Source organism: Carcharodon carcharias, chromosome 20 (genome assembly GCF_017639515.1).
Source record: "Carcharodon carcharias isolate sCarCar2 chromosome 20, sCarCar2.pri, whole genome shotgun sequence".
Classification (NCBI taxonomy): domain Eukaryota; kingdom Metazoa; phylum Chordata; class Chondrichthyes; order Lamniformes; family Lamnidae; genus Carcharodon; species Carcharodon carcharias.
In genome coordinates this window covers 67,896,476-67,914,526 of record NC_054486.1, presented here as the reverse complement: position 1 = coordinate 67,914,526, position 18,051 = coordinate 67,896,476, and the positions used below count along the sequence as shown (strand labels likewise).

General features: G+C 41.2%; 1 protein-coding gene across 1 annotated transcript in view; it reads right to left on the bottom strand.

Moving 5' to 3' along the window:
• Nucleotides 1-5,813: 5,813 nt before the first annotated feature.
• l2hgdh (L-2-hydroxyglutarate dehydrogenase) overlaps nucleotides 5,814-18,051 on the bottom strand; it is a 37,377-nt gene continuing 25,139 nt past the window's right edge. The window contains exons 8-10 of the mRNA XM_041215318.1: nucleotides 16,972-17,129; nucleotides 16,237-16,368; nucleotides 5,814-6,744 (exon numbers count right to left, since the gene is read on the bottom strand). Coding sequence (XP_041071252.1) covers nucleotides 6,549-6,744; nucleotides 16,237-16,368; nucleotides 16,972-17,129 — 486 coding nt within the window. The 3' untranslated portion in view covers nucleotides 5,814-6,548. The remainder of the gene's footprint in view (nucleotides 6,745-16,236; nucleotides 16,369-16,971; nucleotides 17,130-18,051) is intronic.

Sequence of the window (18,051 nt, the reverse complement as noted above, 5' to 3'; positions counted from 1 at the left end):
CCCGCTACTGCACTTAGTGCAAATATGGGATGATTCCGCCCCACCTCTTTCTAACTTTCACATGCTATCCATACTGCAGCAGAGCACACTATATAATTGCCATTTAAAACCAAAGTTGTTATTGCATGACATTTTAAAAAGGTCATCTCTACATGATGCATATTCAATTACTCGGACACACAAGTTAGAATGCAGGATGGTCAAACTTCTAACATTTCAGCACTACTTTCTGTTTTCAGGACAATGTGGCACATAATAGGAGGAGCAGGCCAGATACAGGTGAAGTCCTTTTTAGGTTAGTCCTCACCGTCAATATGAGCAGGATATGTTGGACATGGTAGGGAACATAAGAATATAACAGGATGGTCCACAGTGAAGTTGGATGTCACTCCAGAGCTCAGGGCCAGCTCCACAGTCTTCTGGTTATTCTTTCTTTCACAGTCCAATTTGACATCAATCATGGTTCAATGGTTAGCACTCTTGCCTCTGAGTTAGAAGGTTGTGGGTTCAAGTCCCATTCCACAGGCTTGAACACAAAAAATCTAGGCTGATACTCCAGTGCAATATTGAGAGTGCTGCACTGTTGGAGGTGTTTTTTGGTATAGTATAAAATATAGTAAAATCAAAAGAAATTAATCCATGAAAGCTTGAATTACTGCAGAGGTCAATGTTGGTGAAGGTGCATTTCACCACTGTGTACATATATATGGTGGACTGTTAGTTCATTGGGTAGGTGGGACACACTGGTGAAGGGTTAATCAATATGGGCATGCCATATGGCTTTCAAAACTGAAAAAACAGCTCAACAGGAATCTCAGGCTTCCCACTGTCTGTGTCATCTTCCTCCTTCTACGCTATGCTTTTGTCTCTTGGATGTCAATATCAGGGAACATATAGCATACTGCAAAGATTTCTAAGACCTGGGTTGGTCTGTATTGTAAGATACAGATTGTTATATTTTGGAATTTTTCACTTGCTATTTTTGGCTCGTGTTTCAGACTATGATCATAGATAAGCCTTGTTTTCTACTGCATACCATATTTCCTAGAATATTTTCACTTCCCCCTTGAGGCCAATGAGTCTCATGTCAGTGGTAGGGAAACTGTTGGAGAAAATTCTGAAGGAGAGAACCCATCTCCACTTGGAGAGGCAAGGTTTGATCAGGGATAGTCAGCTTGGCTTTGTCAGAGGGAGGTCATGCCTAACAAATTTGATTGAATTTTTTTGAGGTGACCGGGTGTGTAGATGAGGGTAGTGTAGTTGATGTAATTTATATGGATTCAGCAAAGCCTTTGACAAGGTCCCACATGGGAGACTTATAAAGAAGGCAAATGCACATGGGATACAGGGTAATTTGATAAGGTGGATTCAAAATTGACTTAGTTGTAGGAGACAGAGGGTGATGACAGAAGGATACTTTAGCGACTGGAAGCCAGTGTCCAGTGGCATACCACAGGGATCTGTGCTGGGTCCCCTATTATTTGTCATTTATATAAACGACATAAATGACTATGTTGGGGGTAGGATTAGTGAGTTTGCGGATGACACAAAGATTGACCGGGTGGTTAACATTGAGGTTGAGTGTCTTGGGCTACAGGAAGATATAGACGGGATGGTTAAACGGGCAGATAAGTGACAGATGGAATTTAACCCTGAAAAGTGTGAGGTGATATACTTTGGAAGGAGTAATTTGACAATAAAGTATTTAATGAACGGCATGACACTAGGAAATTCCGAGGAACAAAGGGACCTTGGCATGTGTGTCCATATATCTCTGAAGATGGAGAGGCATGTTAGTGGGGTGGTGAAAAAGGCATATGGGACACTTGCCTTTATTAATCAAGGCATAGATTACAAAAGTAGGGAGGTCATGTTGGAGTTGTATAGAACCTTGGTGAGGCCACAGCTGGAGTATTGTGTGCAGCTCTGGTCGCCACATTATAGGAAGGATGTGATTGCACTGGAGGGGGTGCAGAGGAGATTCACCAGAACGTTGCCTGGGATGGACATTTAAGTTATGAAGAAATGTTGGATAGACTTGGTTTGTTTTTGTTGGAGCAGAGAAGACTGAGGGGTGACCTGATCGCGGTGTACAAGATTATGAACAGGGTGGATAGGGAGCAGCTGTTCCCCTTAGTTGAAGAGTCAGTCACAAGGGGGCATAAGTTCAAGGTGAGGGGCAGGACGTTTGGGGGGATGTGAGGAAAAACTTTTTTTACCCAGAGGGTGGTGACGGTCTGGAATGCACTGCCTGGCAGGGTGGTGGAGGCGGGTTGCCTTACATCCTTTAAAAAGTACCTGGATGAGCACTTGGCACATCATAACATTCAAGGCTATGGGCCAAGTGCTGGTAAATGGGGTTAGGTAGGTAGGCCAGGTGTTTCTCACGTGTCGGTGTAGACTCGATAGGCTGAAGGGCTTCTGCACTGTGAGATTTTGTGATTCTGAATCTGAGTAAACTTCATAGCATACCGAAGATAATAAACACAAATCCCTTTAAGAATGTTTCAACAATTGCTCCAATCCCGTGTTTCCACAGCATCTTCATTATCTTTAAAAACGATAGAACAATACTACACCTTGTTTTAGGGCTTTACCCTTTATAAAGGCTTGGTAAATGAGAGAATCATAACAGTTAGTGGTTCTTAAACTTTATTAGCTCTTTGCATAATTATGTAAAAAACTTTGTTAAAATTATGACTAATGTTTTTATGTAGCTGTTTTGCTTTCATTCATTCTCTCTATGGTTTATTTTATTCTTCCCAGAGATTCTAGTCAAGACAGTTGCTTTTCAAAGACACCAGATCAAACTGATTGGTTTAAGGGCAAAATATAACTATCCCAAAATAGCAACTGGATCCAAAAAGTTAAACAATTTTGTTAAACAATTAAACCATACTAGATTCATATTTGCATAAACATTTTGCATGAATTCAGTAGTTTAGCTCTTCCCTCAACCAAACTGCCTCATGATCAATTATCACAATGGCATATTGAGCTAAACTTGAACGTGATCTCTGCAAGTAAAGTTGCTTTTTAATCACTTATGTACAATAATAGTTAAAGAACCCAACAAAGATCAATTTAGACAAAAATAGATTTTTTAATCACAAAGATAGCTGGAAATTTGATGAAAGTAGGAAATACTTTGTTTGACACCATAATGCTGCTTATTTGATGACTCCATTCAGAAACTCAAGAATTTCAGCAGAATAATTGGGGAGACAATATGGATGATTGAGAAAAAAAATAACAGACAAGGCAAATAACCCTCAGACTGATTATTTGGAGCCAACAAACAAACTAAATGGGAACTGATCAAAACCTATCTGCGATAGCTATGGCTGTTATTTATAACACATTAAGCTTCAGTACAACAACATAATAACAATAGAGTCATATTGGACTTGAAATGTTAACTCTGTTTCTCTCTCCACAGATGCTGCCAGACATGCTGAGCTTTTCCAGCACTTTGTTTATTTTTCAGATCTCCAGCATCCACAGTATTTTGCTTTTAATATAATTAACAAATTTATCAGGAAAAAATTCAAATGACTGAATTGCTAATCAAAATAAAATAGAATTCTGTTTCCAAGTTCAAAAGAGTGTAATGACATTTGAAATATTCTGTGTGTAGCAATGTGTTGATGTGCTTTAAAAATTCCAGGAGTGGATTGGAAACAGGCAGGATGCATAGACATCCATCATTACTAGCTTTATATAGAAATCCCTCAAAATTCTAAGACCAACTCCATCAGAGTGTTGTATGATTTGGTATACATGTGATGAAGATAACATTGCTGTATGGATGAAAACTGTCTTTGATATTAGCTGTTGACAAGTGCAGAAAGTACTTTCACCATCTCAATTCTTTGTTTCTGATGTGCAGGACAGACCAAATAACTTTGCCCACTACTTAAACCATAAATTGCAAACAGTATTCATAAGCTGGTTGGTTAAAGATTCTGATAAGTCACCTCAGCTTTGTTTTTCATTCAAAAGACTATTAACATTATCAAAAGTAACTAGTTTGGTGCATTGTTATAATTGGACTATTTAAGATTATTTCAAACACTTGAACATTGTTTTAAGTTAATGTGGCTTGAACTTTTATGCTGTGCAATATTTTAAAATATTTCTCCACACTCCACTGTATTGCATAAATCATCACATTATCCACCAAAATCATTGAAAAGCAGATGTATCGGACCTTATCTCTGGTTTGTGTATCCAACACTTGTTTCAAATATGTTTGTTTACATTATAAAAAGTGGAACTGTACAATGGTTCCATGAGTTTAGCCAGGGTGCAGCTAAATCATACAGATCAGGACTTTCCCAGGTTTGATTTTGTGCTCTGTGCTGAGTTATTTTACTTCAGCTGAAACAGTATTATGGGTGGCTTCAATACCCTTCAGCTACAGAGGTGAAATTCCTTAGGATTCTTGCTTTGAACTGCTGTTCAACACCATTTGGCTTATGTGCATGCCAGATGAGGAAAGGATTGGTTCAGCTCTGATGCTCCTAACATCACAAAGCCTACTAAATTTTCACCATTAAGGCTGACCCATGAATAATGGGTCACTTGGACAAAGAACTAGGAGGATGCCCTTCAAATTTGGAATGCATTTCAGAAATCAAAAGCTTCAAGGTAGGAGGAAGGTTCCTTTTTTAGAATGTACTATTAATTTCTAATTTATATTACACAACAGTTTACCTGCAATGCATATAGGCATCATCTGTTATGCAATGGGCCATTCAGCCCGACACATCAATACATCACAGGACCCTCCTCCCACATTGCTTTACTTCACCGGATTAACTATTCTTTTATTCCTTTCTTCCTCATGTATTTGTCTAGCTTCTCCTTTAATGCATCTATACTATTCACCTCAACTATTCCATAGCACAGATTTGCATCTTTGAGGCAAGAATTATGAGTTGGGCCATTACCAGTTGCTGCAATCCTGCTTCCTGCCTGGCAGTGCCCGCTAATGCTATTTTTATTGTGGGTTGACAGTGGTGGGCTGGAGTTGGAGCTACCATCCTCCCCTGAAGAAGGGCAGAGGCAGAAACCAAAGTGGGCGGATGCAAAGGTGGGCAAGTTCAAAGGCTCACCTTGGTTCCCTAGGACATCGACTGAGCGCGAGCCCTCTAAAACCTTATCTGCCTGTCTCCTAAAACCCTCACCCCTCCATGGTCCCTCCATACCTACACCCACCCTCCATATCCTCCTTACCCACTCACCCAGTATCCATTATGTGCTAGGACTCTAGGACGCTCATGAAACTGTCCAAATAATCAAAGTAATTCAAGAACCACCTCAAAAAACCATTATCCTTTTAAATGGTCAAGAAACTGTCTAAATAGATGAACTCTCAGTCCTATTGGCAATTGTGTCAACAACCCCTGCTGAGCTGAATCTATAAGTGATGTTTGGAAACCAGCCAAGCATCCATGGTGGGATTCTATTCTATGGTTGTATAAACAAAGCCTCTAGAGTTGAATACCTTTGAAGTCTCTGAAAGAGGTCAGCCATCTGTTCAACCTTTAAAGCAGGGGAACAGGTGTCAAAGCATCACTCCAAAGAAGAGATTAAATCTCAGGGGAAAATTGACAGTTAAATCTGAATATCAATAAAGGTTTAACGCAGAAAAGTTGGTAACACACCCCAATGCATCTGAAGTCTGCCCATAAGGTGGAAAAGTTATGAAATTCTGGCCCCACATGGCAATAAATTCCACATTCTTACCGCTGGGTATAGAAGTATAAAGCATATTTTTTATATACAAAACTCAAATAGTATGCTAATTGTTTAAAGCATGGTTTATAAATGAAATTTATTTTCGTATTCAAATTTTACAGTTATTTCAATTTGTAGCAGTTTAAGCTGTGGTAATATAATACATCATAAATGATTAATTATTGGAGCCTTTCATATATTCAAATAAGGTATGGCAACTTGATTGAAACCTTTAAGATAGTGAGGGGTCTTGACAGAGTAGATGTGGAGAGGATGTTTCATCCTTTGGATGAATCTAGAACTAGGGGTCACTGTTTAAAAATAAGGGGTCACTCATCTAATACCGAAATGAGGAGAAACCTTTCCTCTCAGAGGGTTGAGAGTCTTTGGAACTCTCTTCCTCGAAAGGCAGTGGAAGCAGAGTCTTTGAATATTTTTAAGGCAGCGCTAGATAGAATATTGATTAACAAAGGGTGAAAGGTTATTGGGGCTAGGCAGGAATGTGAGGTTGAGGTTACAATCAGATCAGCCACGATCTTATTGATTGGCAGAGCAGACTCGAAGGGCCAAGTGACCTGCTCCTGCTCCTAATTCATATGTTCTGAACTGGTTTGGAAAAAGGGCATCCTGTGATCAAATTCACAAAAAAAAGTTTGTGCAACGCATTTCAGTGCAACATCCTTCAGTAGGACAATTCAGATATTCCTCTGACTTATTCAGTTTTCATTATGTGTTTTAAATATGTTGCCATATTTTGTTGTGCTTGTAATTTATCAACATTTTATAAAACATAGAAATATAAAATATTACAATTTAAATTTTTCTTCTGCTTCGTCAGCAATGATTTCACCAATAGCTAAGGATGATGTTGCTGCAGGAGAAGGGGCATTTCGAACATGAAGAACATGGCTCCCAATAGCACCAGAACCTCCATCAAACACAAAGTCATCCACGAGATTGCCATCTTTGTCCAAGGCTTGGGCTCTTACTCCAGATGGCCCTCTGCAGAAACATGGCACACACTTGAGGTTAATTAAGTTATAGCAGTATAAAAATTAGGATAATTTTAAAATCATTTATGGAGAGAGATTGCATTTATTTCCAATTTAGAATATACTATATTCTAATCAGCTCATGCATCGATTATGCCAAACTATCAGTCCTAATCTTCCTTTGACAGAAATCTGCTACAAAGTTGAAGCATCTGGATACATACTTTAAATCAGCAGCAAGATTTTTAATCTGAACAATGATTAGGATCATTAATTCCATACTATTTACATTGACTCTCAAACTAACCTTACAAATTCTGACAGTGAATATGCAACTGCATATGTTAATAGGATGGCAAAGGTAATTTCGCAAAATTAAAAGCCATTATTAAAGAAAAAACAGATCAAAAGCTTGAACAGCATATCAACATATAATAAACACCTTTAATGTAATCTTGAGAAACTCCCTTTCTCAATTTTGTACTTCCAGACTTAGATTTATTCACTTTGTTTTTTCACTATCCCCTTACAGTTGGGACAGCAAGACAATTTTGATCATACACCCCTAATGTAGGTAATGTGTAGCTACCTATCACAGACAGTGTAGTTTGTCAGATGGGGAAATTTCGCTGAACTTCTCTTCCAGAGATTGCAGTACTCCACAGCTTTAAACCACTGCATTTCGTGGTTCATCGAAACATAGGTGCAGGAGAAGGCAATTAGCCCCTCGAGTCTGTTCCACCATTCACTGAGATCATGGCTGATCTATGACCTAACTCCATATACCTGCCTTTGCCCCATATCCCTTAATATCTTTGCTAAATGAAAATCCATCAATCTAATGATGTGATGTAGCATCAATTGCCATTTGTGGAAGAGAATTCAAAACTTATACTACTTTCTGTGTGCAAAAATGTTCCCTAACCTCACTCCTGAAATATCGGGCTCTAATTTTTAGGCTATATTCTGTAGTACTAGACTCCCCAACCAGGATGGATGAAGAGAAGCTATTTCCACTATCAGATCCCCTTACCTTAAATTTCAATCAAATCACCCCTCAACCTTCTAAACTCCAAGAACAACTTGTATTTATATAGCACCTCTAACATAATAAAATTCTAATTCCAATTCTGTGATCCCTGTGCTCTAGATTTCCCAACCAATGAAAATATTTTCTCAGCATGAACGTCTTAAGTCCCCTTAAGAATTTTGTGTTTCAATTAGAACACCTCTCATTCATCTAAATGCCAAGGAATATTGTCCTAGTCTAAATCTCCTCATTAGATAATCCCATCATCCCAGGAACCAGTCTGGTGAACCTTTGTTACACTCTATCTAGAGCAAGTATGTCTTTTCTTAACAAAACTTCAAACTTCACAATATTGTATTCCATCTGCCCAGTTCTTCCCGACTCAACCTGTCTATACGGTTTCTGTGGCCTCTTCATTACTTACATTCCCCACCTAACTGTGTTGTCTAGCTCTTGCTATGTGCAGGCAGGGACTATTCAATATGAATAGAATGTTCTGTACATGGCAATCATCAGCAAATATCACTACTTCTGATCTTATGATGGAGGGAACTTCATTGATGAAGCAGCTGAAGACGGTTGAGTTTAGAACACTGCCCGAGGAACTCCAAAAGTGATGTCCTCTGGCTGAGATGATTGGCCCCCAATAATCACATCCATTTTCCTTTGTGCTAGGAATGATTCCAGCCAGTGGAGGGCTTTCCCTGCTTCCCACTGACTTTAATTTTATTAGGGCTCCTTGATGCCACATTCAGTGAAATGCTGCCTTGATGTCGAGAGCAGTCACTCTTACCTCACCTCGAATTCAGCTTGTTTGTCGACGTTTGGACCAAAGCTACAAGAAGGCTTGGAATGGAGTAGACCTGACGGAACCCAAAGAGAGGATTGCTGTGTAAGCGCCACTTAATAGCACTATCAATGACACATTCCATTACTTTGCTGCTGATTCAGAAAGGACTGATGGGACAAATTGGCCAGATTGGATTTGCCATGCTTCTTGTGGACAGGACATACCTGAGCAATTTTCCATAGTGTCAGGTCATGCCAGTATTGTTGTTATACTGGCTAGAGCTGCAGCTGGTTCTGGAGCACAATGCTTCAGCACTACAGTGGAGATGTTGTCAGATCCATAGCCTTTGTTGCATTCAGTGCACTCAGCTGTTTCTATATCATGTAAAGCAAAGACTAGCTTCTGTGATGGTGGGGACCTCAGGAGGAGGCCAAGATAGATCATTTTTTCAGTATGTCTGGCTGAAGATGATTGCAAGCACTTCTGCCTTGTCTTTTGCGCTCACATGCAAGGTTACCCCAGATCGATGTACTCATTGACCCCCATCCTCCTCCTGTTCATTGTTTAATTTTCCCTTTCACAGATGTGGCGGGACTACAGACTCTGATCTCATCTTTCTCAGGTCTCAAGTGGATACCTACACCAAAATCCATTTGCCATAATTTGGCCATTTACTTAACCCATTAATGTCCTATGACTACATCTTTGTAATTCTATGCTTCCACATACACTGCTGATAACGCTGCCTTTGTATCATTGGCAAACTTGGATATGTGGTTCTCTATCACGGAGTGCGACTTGGACAGAGTAAGCTACTGAGCGTTCGATGTGAGGGGTTCGGTTCGGTGCTCCTTTCTTTTTCTACCTTTTTCAACCTCTATTATTTGGCTCTTACTTCAGTACAGGGGAAGAAGCTGATTGGTGCGTAATTGGCAAGTTATTCTACTTATAATAAATAGTCTGTAAAAGTTAAGGTATGGCAGGGCAGCTTGGCGAGTGAATCTGCATCCTGTGGCACGTGGTGAATCACGGATGCACCATGTGTCCTAGACAAACATATCTGCAGCAAATGTCACCGGCTCCAAAACTTCAGCTCCGAGTTTCGGAACTCGAACGGTGGCTGGAGTCACTGTGGTGCATCTGTGAGGCAGAGAAGTACATGGATAGCACTTTTAGGGAGGTTAGGAGCATGCAGGCAGATAGAGAATGGGTGATGGACAGGCAGCCAAAGAGAACTAGGCAGGTAGTGCAGGAGCCCAAAATTGATCTTGCTCACTAACTGGTTTTCCACTTTGGATACTGGTGAGGGTGATGGTCCTCAGAGTAATACAGCAAGTTCATGGCACCATGGATGCTCAGCTGCACATGAAAGCTGAAAGAAGAGTGGAAGAGCAATAGTGATAGGGCATTCATTAGTTAGGGAAACAGACAGGCATTTTTGTGGCCTTAGATGTGACCCTAGGATGGTATGTTGCCTCCCTGGTGCCAGGATCATGGATGTCACAGGGCAGCTGCAGGACATTCTTCTGAGGGAGGGTGAACAGCCACAGAGGTTGTGGTCCATATAGGTACCAACCACACAGGTATGAAAGGGGATGAGGTCCTGAAAACAGATTTTAGGAAGTAAGGAAAGAAATTAAAAAGCAGAGCCTCAAGAGCAGTAATCTTAGGATTATTCCCAGTGCCAAGTGCTAGTGAACATAGGAGTAGGAGGATTCAGTGATTGAACATGTAGCTGGAGCATTGATATAGGAGAGATGGCATCAGATTTCTGAGGCATTGGGTCCAATTCTGGGGCAAGTGGAACCTATACAAAATGGACAGTTAGTAGGACTGTACTAACATCCTCACAGGGAGGTTTATTTACTAGCACTGTTGGGGAGGGTTTAAACTAGATTGGCAGGGGGATTGGAATATGAGAGGGAGCTCAGATTGGAGGGAAACAAAGCTGGTAACAGGAAGTAGGAAAGTAGTAAGCAAAATTGAAAGGCAAACGAAGAGAAGGCAAGCATCAAATAGGTTCAGAATGTGGAATAATGTTAAAAAGACAAAGCTAAGGACACTTTCTGAATGCATGCAGCATTCGCAACAAGGTAGATGCTTTGCAAGTACAAAGAGGTAAATGAGTATGATTTACTTGTGATTACAGAGATGTGGTTACAGGGTGACCAAGACTGGGAACTGAATGTTCAAGGATGTGTGTCATTTAGGAAGGATAGACAAGAAGGAAAAAAGGTGAGATAATGCTGTTAATAACGAACAAGGTGAGTATTTAAATTCCACCAGCTGCCTGGTAGGATTGGAACCCATTTTCCACTGGAGCCTGGGCCTCTGGATTACTAGTCCGTGTCTACATGCAGCAAGACCTGGACAACCTTCATCCTTGGGCTGATAAATCCCCCTCTCTCAGGCAGTCCCTCAGGGTCGAGGATGACTTGCTTCCACACTAAAAATGAGTTCTCAGGTGATTGAGTCCAATGTGTGACTTACAGTCTCTATCACAGGGGCGGCAGGCAGTGGTAGGATGAATGGGTGGGTCGGGAGCCGGAGTTGCCATGTGCTCATTATGCTGTCAACACTTGGCTTCAGCTAGCTCTTGGCGATGATACTCGAGGTGTTCAGCTCCTTCCCAGGTGTTTTCCCTCCACTTCCAATGGTATTGGGCCAGGGATTCCCAGCTATCGGTAAGGATGTTGCACTTTTTCAAGAAGGCTTTGAGGGTGTCCTTGAAGCATTTCCTCTGCCAATCTGGGGCTTGCTTGCCTTGTCGAAGCTCCACATCGAGTGCTTGTTTCAGGATTCTCATGTCAGGCATGTGGACAATGTGGCCCCCCCCCAGCGGAGCTGATCGAGTGTGGTCAATGCTTCGATGCTGGGGATGTTGGCCTGAGCAAGAACACTGACGTTGGTGCACCTAACCTGCCGATGGATTTGCAGGATCTTGCGGAGGTAGCACTGGTGGTACTTCTCCAGAGTTTTGAGGTGCCTGCTGTACATAGTCCACATATAAGAGGGCAGGTATCACTACTGCTCTGTAGACCATGAGCTTGGTGCCAGGTTTGAAGTCCTAATCTTCAAACACGTTCTTCCTCAGACTGTCGACGGCGGCGCTTGCACACTGAAGGCAGTTTTGAACCTTGTCGTAGATGTCTGCCATTGTTGACAGTAGGCTCCCAAGGTATGGAAAGTGGTCCACTTTGTCCAAGACCTCGTCGTGGATTTTGATAACTGCGGAGGGGGGGGGGGGGGGGGGGGGGGGGGGGGGGGGGGGGGGGGGGGGGGGGGGGGGGGGGGGGGGGGGGGGGGGGGGGGTGCTGTGCGGTGTGGGGCAGGTTGGTAGAGGACCTTTGTCTTACGGATGTTTAGTGTAAGGCCTATGCTCTCGATATGCCTCAAGTGAAGGTGTTGACAATGGCTTGGAGCTCGGCCTCCGAGCGTGCGCAGACACAAGCATCGTCTGCATACTGTTGTTTAATGACAGAGGATGGGGCGACCTTAGATCTGGCCTGCAGACAGTGGAGGTTGAACAGGTTCCCATTTGTTCTGTAGTTTAGCTCCACTCCAGCGGGCAGCTTGCTGAGGGTGCGATGGAGCATTGTGGCAAGGAAGATGGAGAAGAACGTCGGTGCGATGACACAGCCATGCTTGACACTGGTCCAAATGTGGGTTGGGTCTGTGGTAGATCCACTGGTCAGGATCACAGCTTGCATGTCTTCGTGGAGCAGACAGAGGACAATGACAAACTTTTGGGAGCAGCCAAAACGGAGGAGGATATTCCATAATCCTTTGTGGTTGACAGTGTCTAAGGCTTTTGTGAGGTCAGAGAAGGCCATGTACAAGGGTTGGTGCTGTTCCCTGCATTTCTCTTGCAGTTTCCACACAGTGAAGATCATGTCTGTTGTGCCCCTTAGTGGGCAGAATCTGCATTGCAATTCTGAGAGGAGCTCTTCAGCCACAGTGAGAAGGCAATTGAGGATTCTTGTGATGACCTTCCCTGTGGCCGACAGCAGGGAGACTCCTCTATAGTTACCACAGTCGGACTTGTGATCTTCCTTGAAGATGGTCATGATAATAATGTCTCTGAGATCTCCTGGCATGCTCTCCTCCTTCCAGATAATGGAGATGAGACCATTCATACGTGCCAATAGTGCTTCTCTGCCATGCTTTAGTGCTTCAGCGGGGATTCCATCTACTCCTGGTACCTTGTTGCTCATTAGCTAATAAATGGCCTTTTCTAAATAGCGAGTAACACTCACACTAAACAATTATCATCTCCAACAAGACAGAATCTAACCATCTCCCCATGACATTCAATGGCATTACCATCACTGAATCTCCCACTATCAACATCCTGGGAGTCACCATTGACCAGAATCTGAACTGGACCAGCCACATAAATACTGCAGCTACAAGAACAGATCAGAAGCTGGGAATTCTGAGTAACTCACTTCCTGACTTCCCAATGACCGTCCACCATCAACAAGGCACATGTCAGGAGTGTGAAGGATTACTCTCCACTGGCCTGGATGAGTCCAGCTCCAACATCATCGTGACTTGGAACTACATTGCTGTTCCTTTACTGTTGCTGGATCAAAATCCTCGAACTCCCTTCCTAACAGCACCAAGAGTATGTCTACAGCACATGGACTGCAGCGGTTAAGGAAGGTAGTTCATCAGTAGCTTCTCAAGAGCAATTATGGATGGGCAACAAATATTGGCCTTGCCAGCAAAGCCCACATCCCATTAAAGAATTTTTAAAAACAGGCTCAAAGAGTCAAACGGCTCACTCCTGCTCCTATTTTGTACGTTCTTATGTCTGACTATGCTTCTGTGAGATGGTTTTGTATTTTAGAAGTCACTATAATTGCAAACTATTGTCGCTTCCAATGGAAGATCAGACCTGAAATGGTTAAGTCTATTTCTCTCTTCACAGATGCTGCCAGCCTTGCTAAATATTTCCAGCATTTTCTGATCTAATCTACTTCCTTGTTTTCATAATTTACAATTGTATCCCCTGACCTCTCTAATCTACCTAGTTCATCCACTTGGACTGAGTCTAATATTATCGTTATATTAAAGGTCAACTGAATCTTCTCAAAAGTTATGCTTTCCTAAAGTGGGAGGCCCCAGCTCTCTTAGGCTATTTTGATAGTTAATTTAAGGATCCTCAATTATCACTTAAGTAGATTTTCTCTGCTCATCCTCTAGAGCACTGCTATCTCTGTCTTGAAGGGGACCAAAACCAGATATAGGGTTAAATCTTACCAATGTCGGGCGGGCTGGGCGGGAGATTAAGTAGATAATAAAAGTTTTCAAATAATAAAATAAAAAATTAGTTAAACATGTCCCCTCATCTGACAGTGTCACATGGGCTGGGACATGTTTGCGATGTCATGAAAATGTATTTCTTTATTTTATACAAGCTTCAGGAAACCTCATCCTGTGAAAGCCATGTGGGCTCTTCCCCTGCTCGCCAACCTTAAGGTTGGATGGGCAGCATTGTCAACAACTTCAATTGCTTTTCTAATGGCCTTCATAGGCTGTTGACAGTTCGGCGGGCACACAGCTGCCTTCAGTGCGCGCCTGCCAAATGAAATATTGAAATGACACGCGATGACGTCGGAACGCACGCCCGACGTCATCATGCACCATTTTATGCATCAACGTGTCGGGCCCACCTCCGCACACCAACGGCAATATTCTGCCCATAGTGTTCCAGATATGGCTGGCCAAGGACTTATACAGAGATTTTTAGACATTTATTTAATTGTCCTGGCAAAGCATCCTAACATCCCATTTGTTTTTGTAATATTCTGCTACACTGGTCCTGGACCTTCACAGCTGCATGCACTTTATAACCCTTCTTCCACTCGACAGTCTTGAGCATGCAGCCGTGCATGGTGATACATTTCACTGTATCTTAAATAATTCCAAAGTTCTCATCTCTACAATGATCATTCTTTAAGTGAAGAACTTTCTGATGGGAGTATTACATTTACCTTTTACCAGTTTGCATCAATGTCCCCTTATCCGACTCAAATTATTCAAGTGATATTTCAGATTTACCTTTCCCATATTCTTAATGACCTTGCATACTTCTGGAAAAGTATTCCTCAGATTGAAAAGGCCAAGGTTCTACAGTCTTTCCTTGTAACTCAGATGGTTTACATTAGAGACTGGCCTTATGGTTCTAATCAGTACCATCTCCTGCCCTTGATTCTTAGCAATCAAAGCTGAGCCCGGTACTTAAGGTGCAGTGCTTGGCCTAAATAGCCAAGTGGTTATGGTACTGGGCTTGAAACCCCAAGATCAAGAGTTCAAATCTCACAATGGCAAACTGTGAAACAATGTAACTTCATCGGAATAGGAACAGATGGAAATGTGTTTGTACTTGAAAGAGTTACTTAAGGTGCAGTTTAACCAGAGCCCTACACACTCTGATCGTGACCTCATCTGACTTCTACATCTTACTGTTCTGACCATGTAGTTAAGCATTTTATTGGCTTTGTTGATTGTTGTTCTATGTTAGTTGGACATGTTAAGTATCAAGCCTACCAAGGCTCCCAAGTCTCTGAACTCCATTTAACTTCAACAAATTGGAGAACAGCACAGAAGCATATGGAGTACAAAAATATTGCAGACCGTTAATATCTAGCTATCAAGGCATCTTCAATAATTTGAAGGAAGAAAAGTAGTGTACTGAACTTAGAAGTGGTCTTTTAGCTCCAAACACACTTTCCAGGTAAAACAACGATTTACTTGTATTTCTTTCAATTTACTATATTGTACGTGCTGCTCACAAAGTAGTCTTCTAAATATTAGGGAAGCTAAATGCAAACTGGGTGATCACTTTACAGAATATGTCCATTGAGTCCACATGCATGACAGTGAGCTTCTGGTGGCCTGCCATTTGCACTTCCACCTTGCTCTCTCTCCTCGGCCTCTTACACCGTCCTAAGGAAGCTCAATGTAATTTCAAGGCACAGCTCCCCATCTTTCGATTAGGCACTTCACAACCTTCTGGACTCAAGTGAATTTAACATTTTCAGGTGCTCCCATTTTTTTCCACCCCAGACACAGTTGTTGGTAATGATTCTGCTATTGCCATTTACATGTCTTAGCCCCATCTTTTGATACTTCACTTGTCTCATTACCACTCCCTTTTTCCACCATCATCTCTTTTGGCATTTAATATCTCCTGCCTTCCAGCCCAACACAAATTTTGCCTTTTGTTCTTTCCCCCACCTCCTCCTTTCCAAGTCTCTGTGCTTGCTTGAATCCTGTGCCATCTCTATTCTTTTTCTACTTCTGATGAAATGTTGTCGAGCAGAAACATTAACAGTTTCTTTTTCCATAGATGCTACCTGACTTGAGTATTTCCAGCATCCACAGTATTTTGGGTTTTTTTTGTGGTTTTAGTAAGTAATTGATCAAGTAACAGTTAGTAACAGGTAGACTGCATAGTATTCATCAACATTTTCTATTTTCATTGGAGATTAGTAAAAATCAAAGTCAACGTTTTTCTGACCAACAGAAACTGATCTATAGAGGAATCTAATGGAATAACAGGTAAAATCATTAAGGTGGTGGCAACAAATACAAGGCAGCCAGAGAAAAAGTAAATCGTAAGTGGAGGTGAAAACATTTGAGATTCCATGTGCTTCAATGCTCTTGCTACTCACCTCATGACATCATTGGCAGAGAGTGCTGGTATGTATCGCTGAAGCTGTTTCACTTGGGCACCAGTAACGATTCCTCTGTACATTTCGTTTACGCCAAAAGCTACATTTTTCAATACAAGTTTTTGAACCCCACTGATAAAGACAAGGGGGAGAAATGTTTCAATGCTTTTGACAATCTTGAATAAATTGAAGATCCATGTACAAACTGGAATCTAATTTCAAACTTTAACATCCTAAGAATTTAATGTGTTTTATAAAAATTTGAATGATCAAGTTGTTCATATTTTAAAATTACATTTTAATACAAATTTATGTGTATAACATCGCATAGGTCAAAAATAGTTACAAAAATAGTATATACTATGAACCCCAAGATCTGTTACAAGATCGAATGCCTTTCAAGAGTTATAAAAGTTAGCATTTGTGGATAATGCAAGTTTCAAATTTTTTACAAGATCACTTCAAGACAAAGACAGACAAGTTTTTGAAAACAGTTTAACTTTAGCAATTAAAAATGATATTGGATGTGTTTTTAACTGGAACAATATTAGTTTTCATCCTGAGTAATTTACAGTTTACAGCTGATCAATAAGTCTAATAAATGGTTTGCACCTTAAAAGGATGACCTGGAGACTTAACATTTTAGTCAATGTTGGAGGATACACTTTTAAAATTAAATTATTCACTAATCTACTCATATATTGCAGGGTTTCAGCTCTGAAATCTACTGCATACCTATAGCTTATGGCATCTGTAAAATCATGCAGGTCAAAGTCAAAAACATTATAACCTTCCCGTTTAAATGCCAAAACTGCATTGGGTCCAAGCCACACACTACCATTCATTCTTGGTGTAAAGTGCACACCAAGAAAAGGAAACTTTGGATCTGGAACCTATAAAGAGAAAAACAGACAATTCCATCGATCATAATAGAAACATTCAAAGAATCCAGTGGACAAAACACTTTTCATTCTGATTATTTAATTAAACATTCAAAAAAGGTTCGGACACAAAAGGCTATATTGATTAGATGATATGGAGTTTGGTCTACCATACTGCAGTGACATAAGCAATACAATCCCACTAGCTACAGTTTACCATTATGGAAAGGGAAGGACTTATCTCAGTGCCAGATTTGGTTTGCCAAATTAGAATGAAATTCTATTTGTTATAAATTGATTTTCTTAATATATAATGGCATTCATGGTGCTGGTGTGTTGCAAATTTTGCATCAGTACAAAGCAATCACAGCAAGAAAAACCGAGTAGAACCTCACCAAGATAGGCAGCCATTTGGCAGGTCTCCCATTGCCTTGCTTTTCACACTTTAACATGTAAAAAGCCAACTTCAAATCAAGTTTAAAAAGGGCCCTTTAATTGCCTTCATGAGAGGGGAGACAATTAAAAACAATAATAATACGGTCAAACTGCAAGACCAACAGTTCTGTTGAAGGGTCATGAGGACTTGAAACGTCAGCTCTTTTCTTCTCCGCCGATGCTGCCAGACCTGCTGAGTTTTTCCAGGTATTTCTGTTTTTGTTTTGAATTTCCAGCATCCGCAGTTTTTTGTTTTTATCTTTAGAACTTAGTGTGAGTTAGGGCAAGGGCAGCTGAGTTTGAATGACTAGTTTATGGAGGGTAGAACATGGGAGGCTAGCCACAAGTGCAATGGAATAGTCAAGAGGTAACAATGGCATGAATGATGCTTTCAACAGATAATCTGAGGCAGGGGTTGAGTCAAATGATATCATGGAGGTAGAAATTCTGCACTGTAAGGATTCTGCGATTCTGTCTTAGATCTGAAATTTTCCCACAT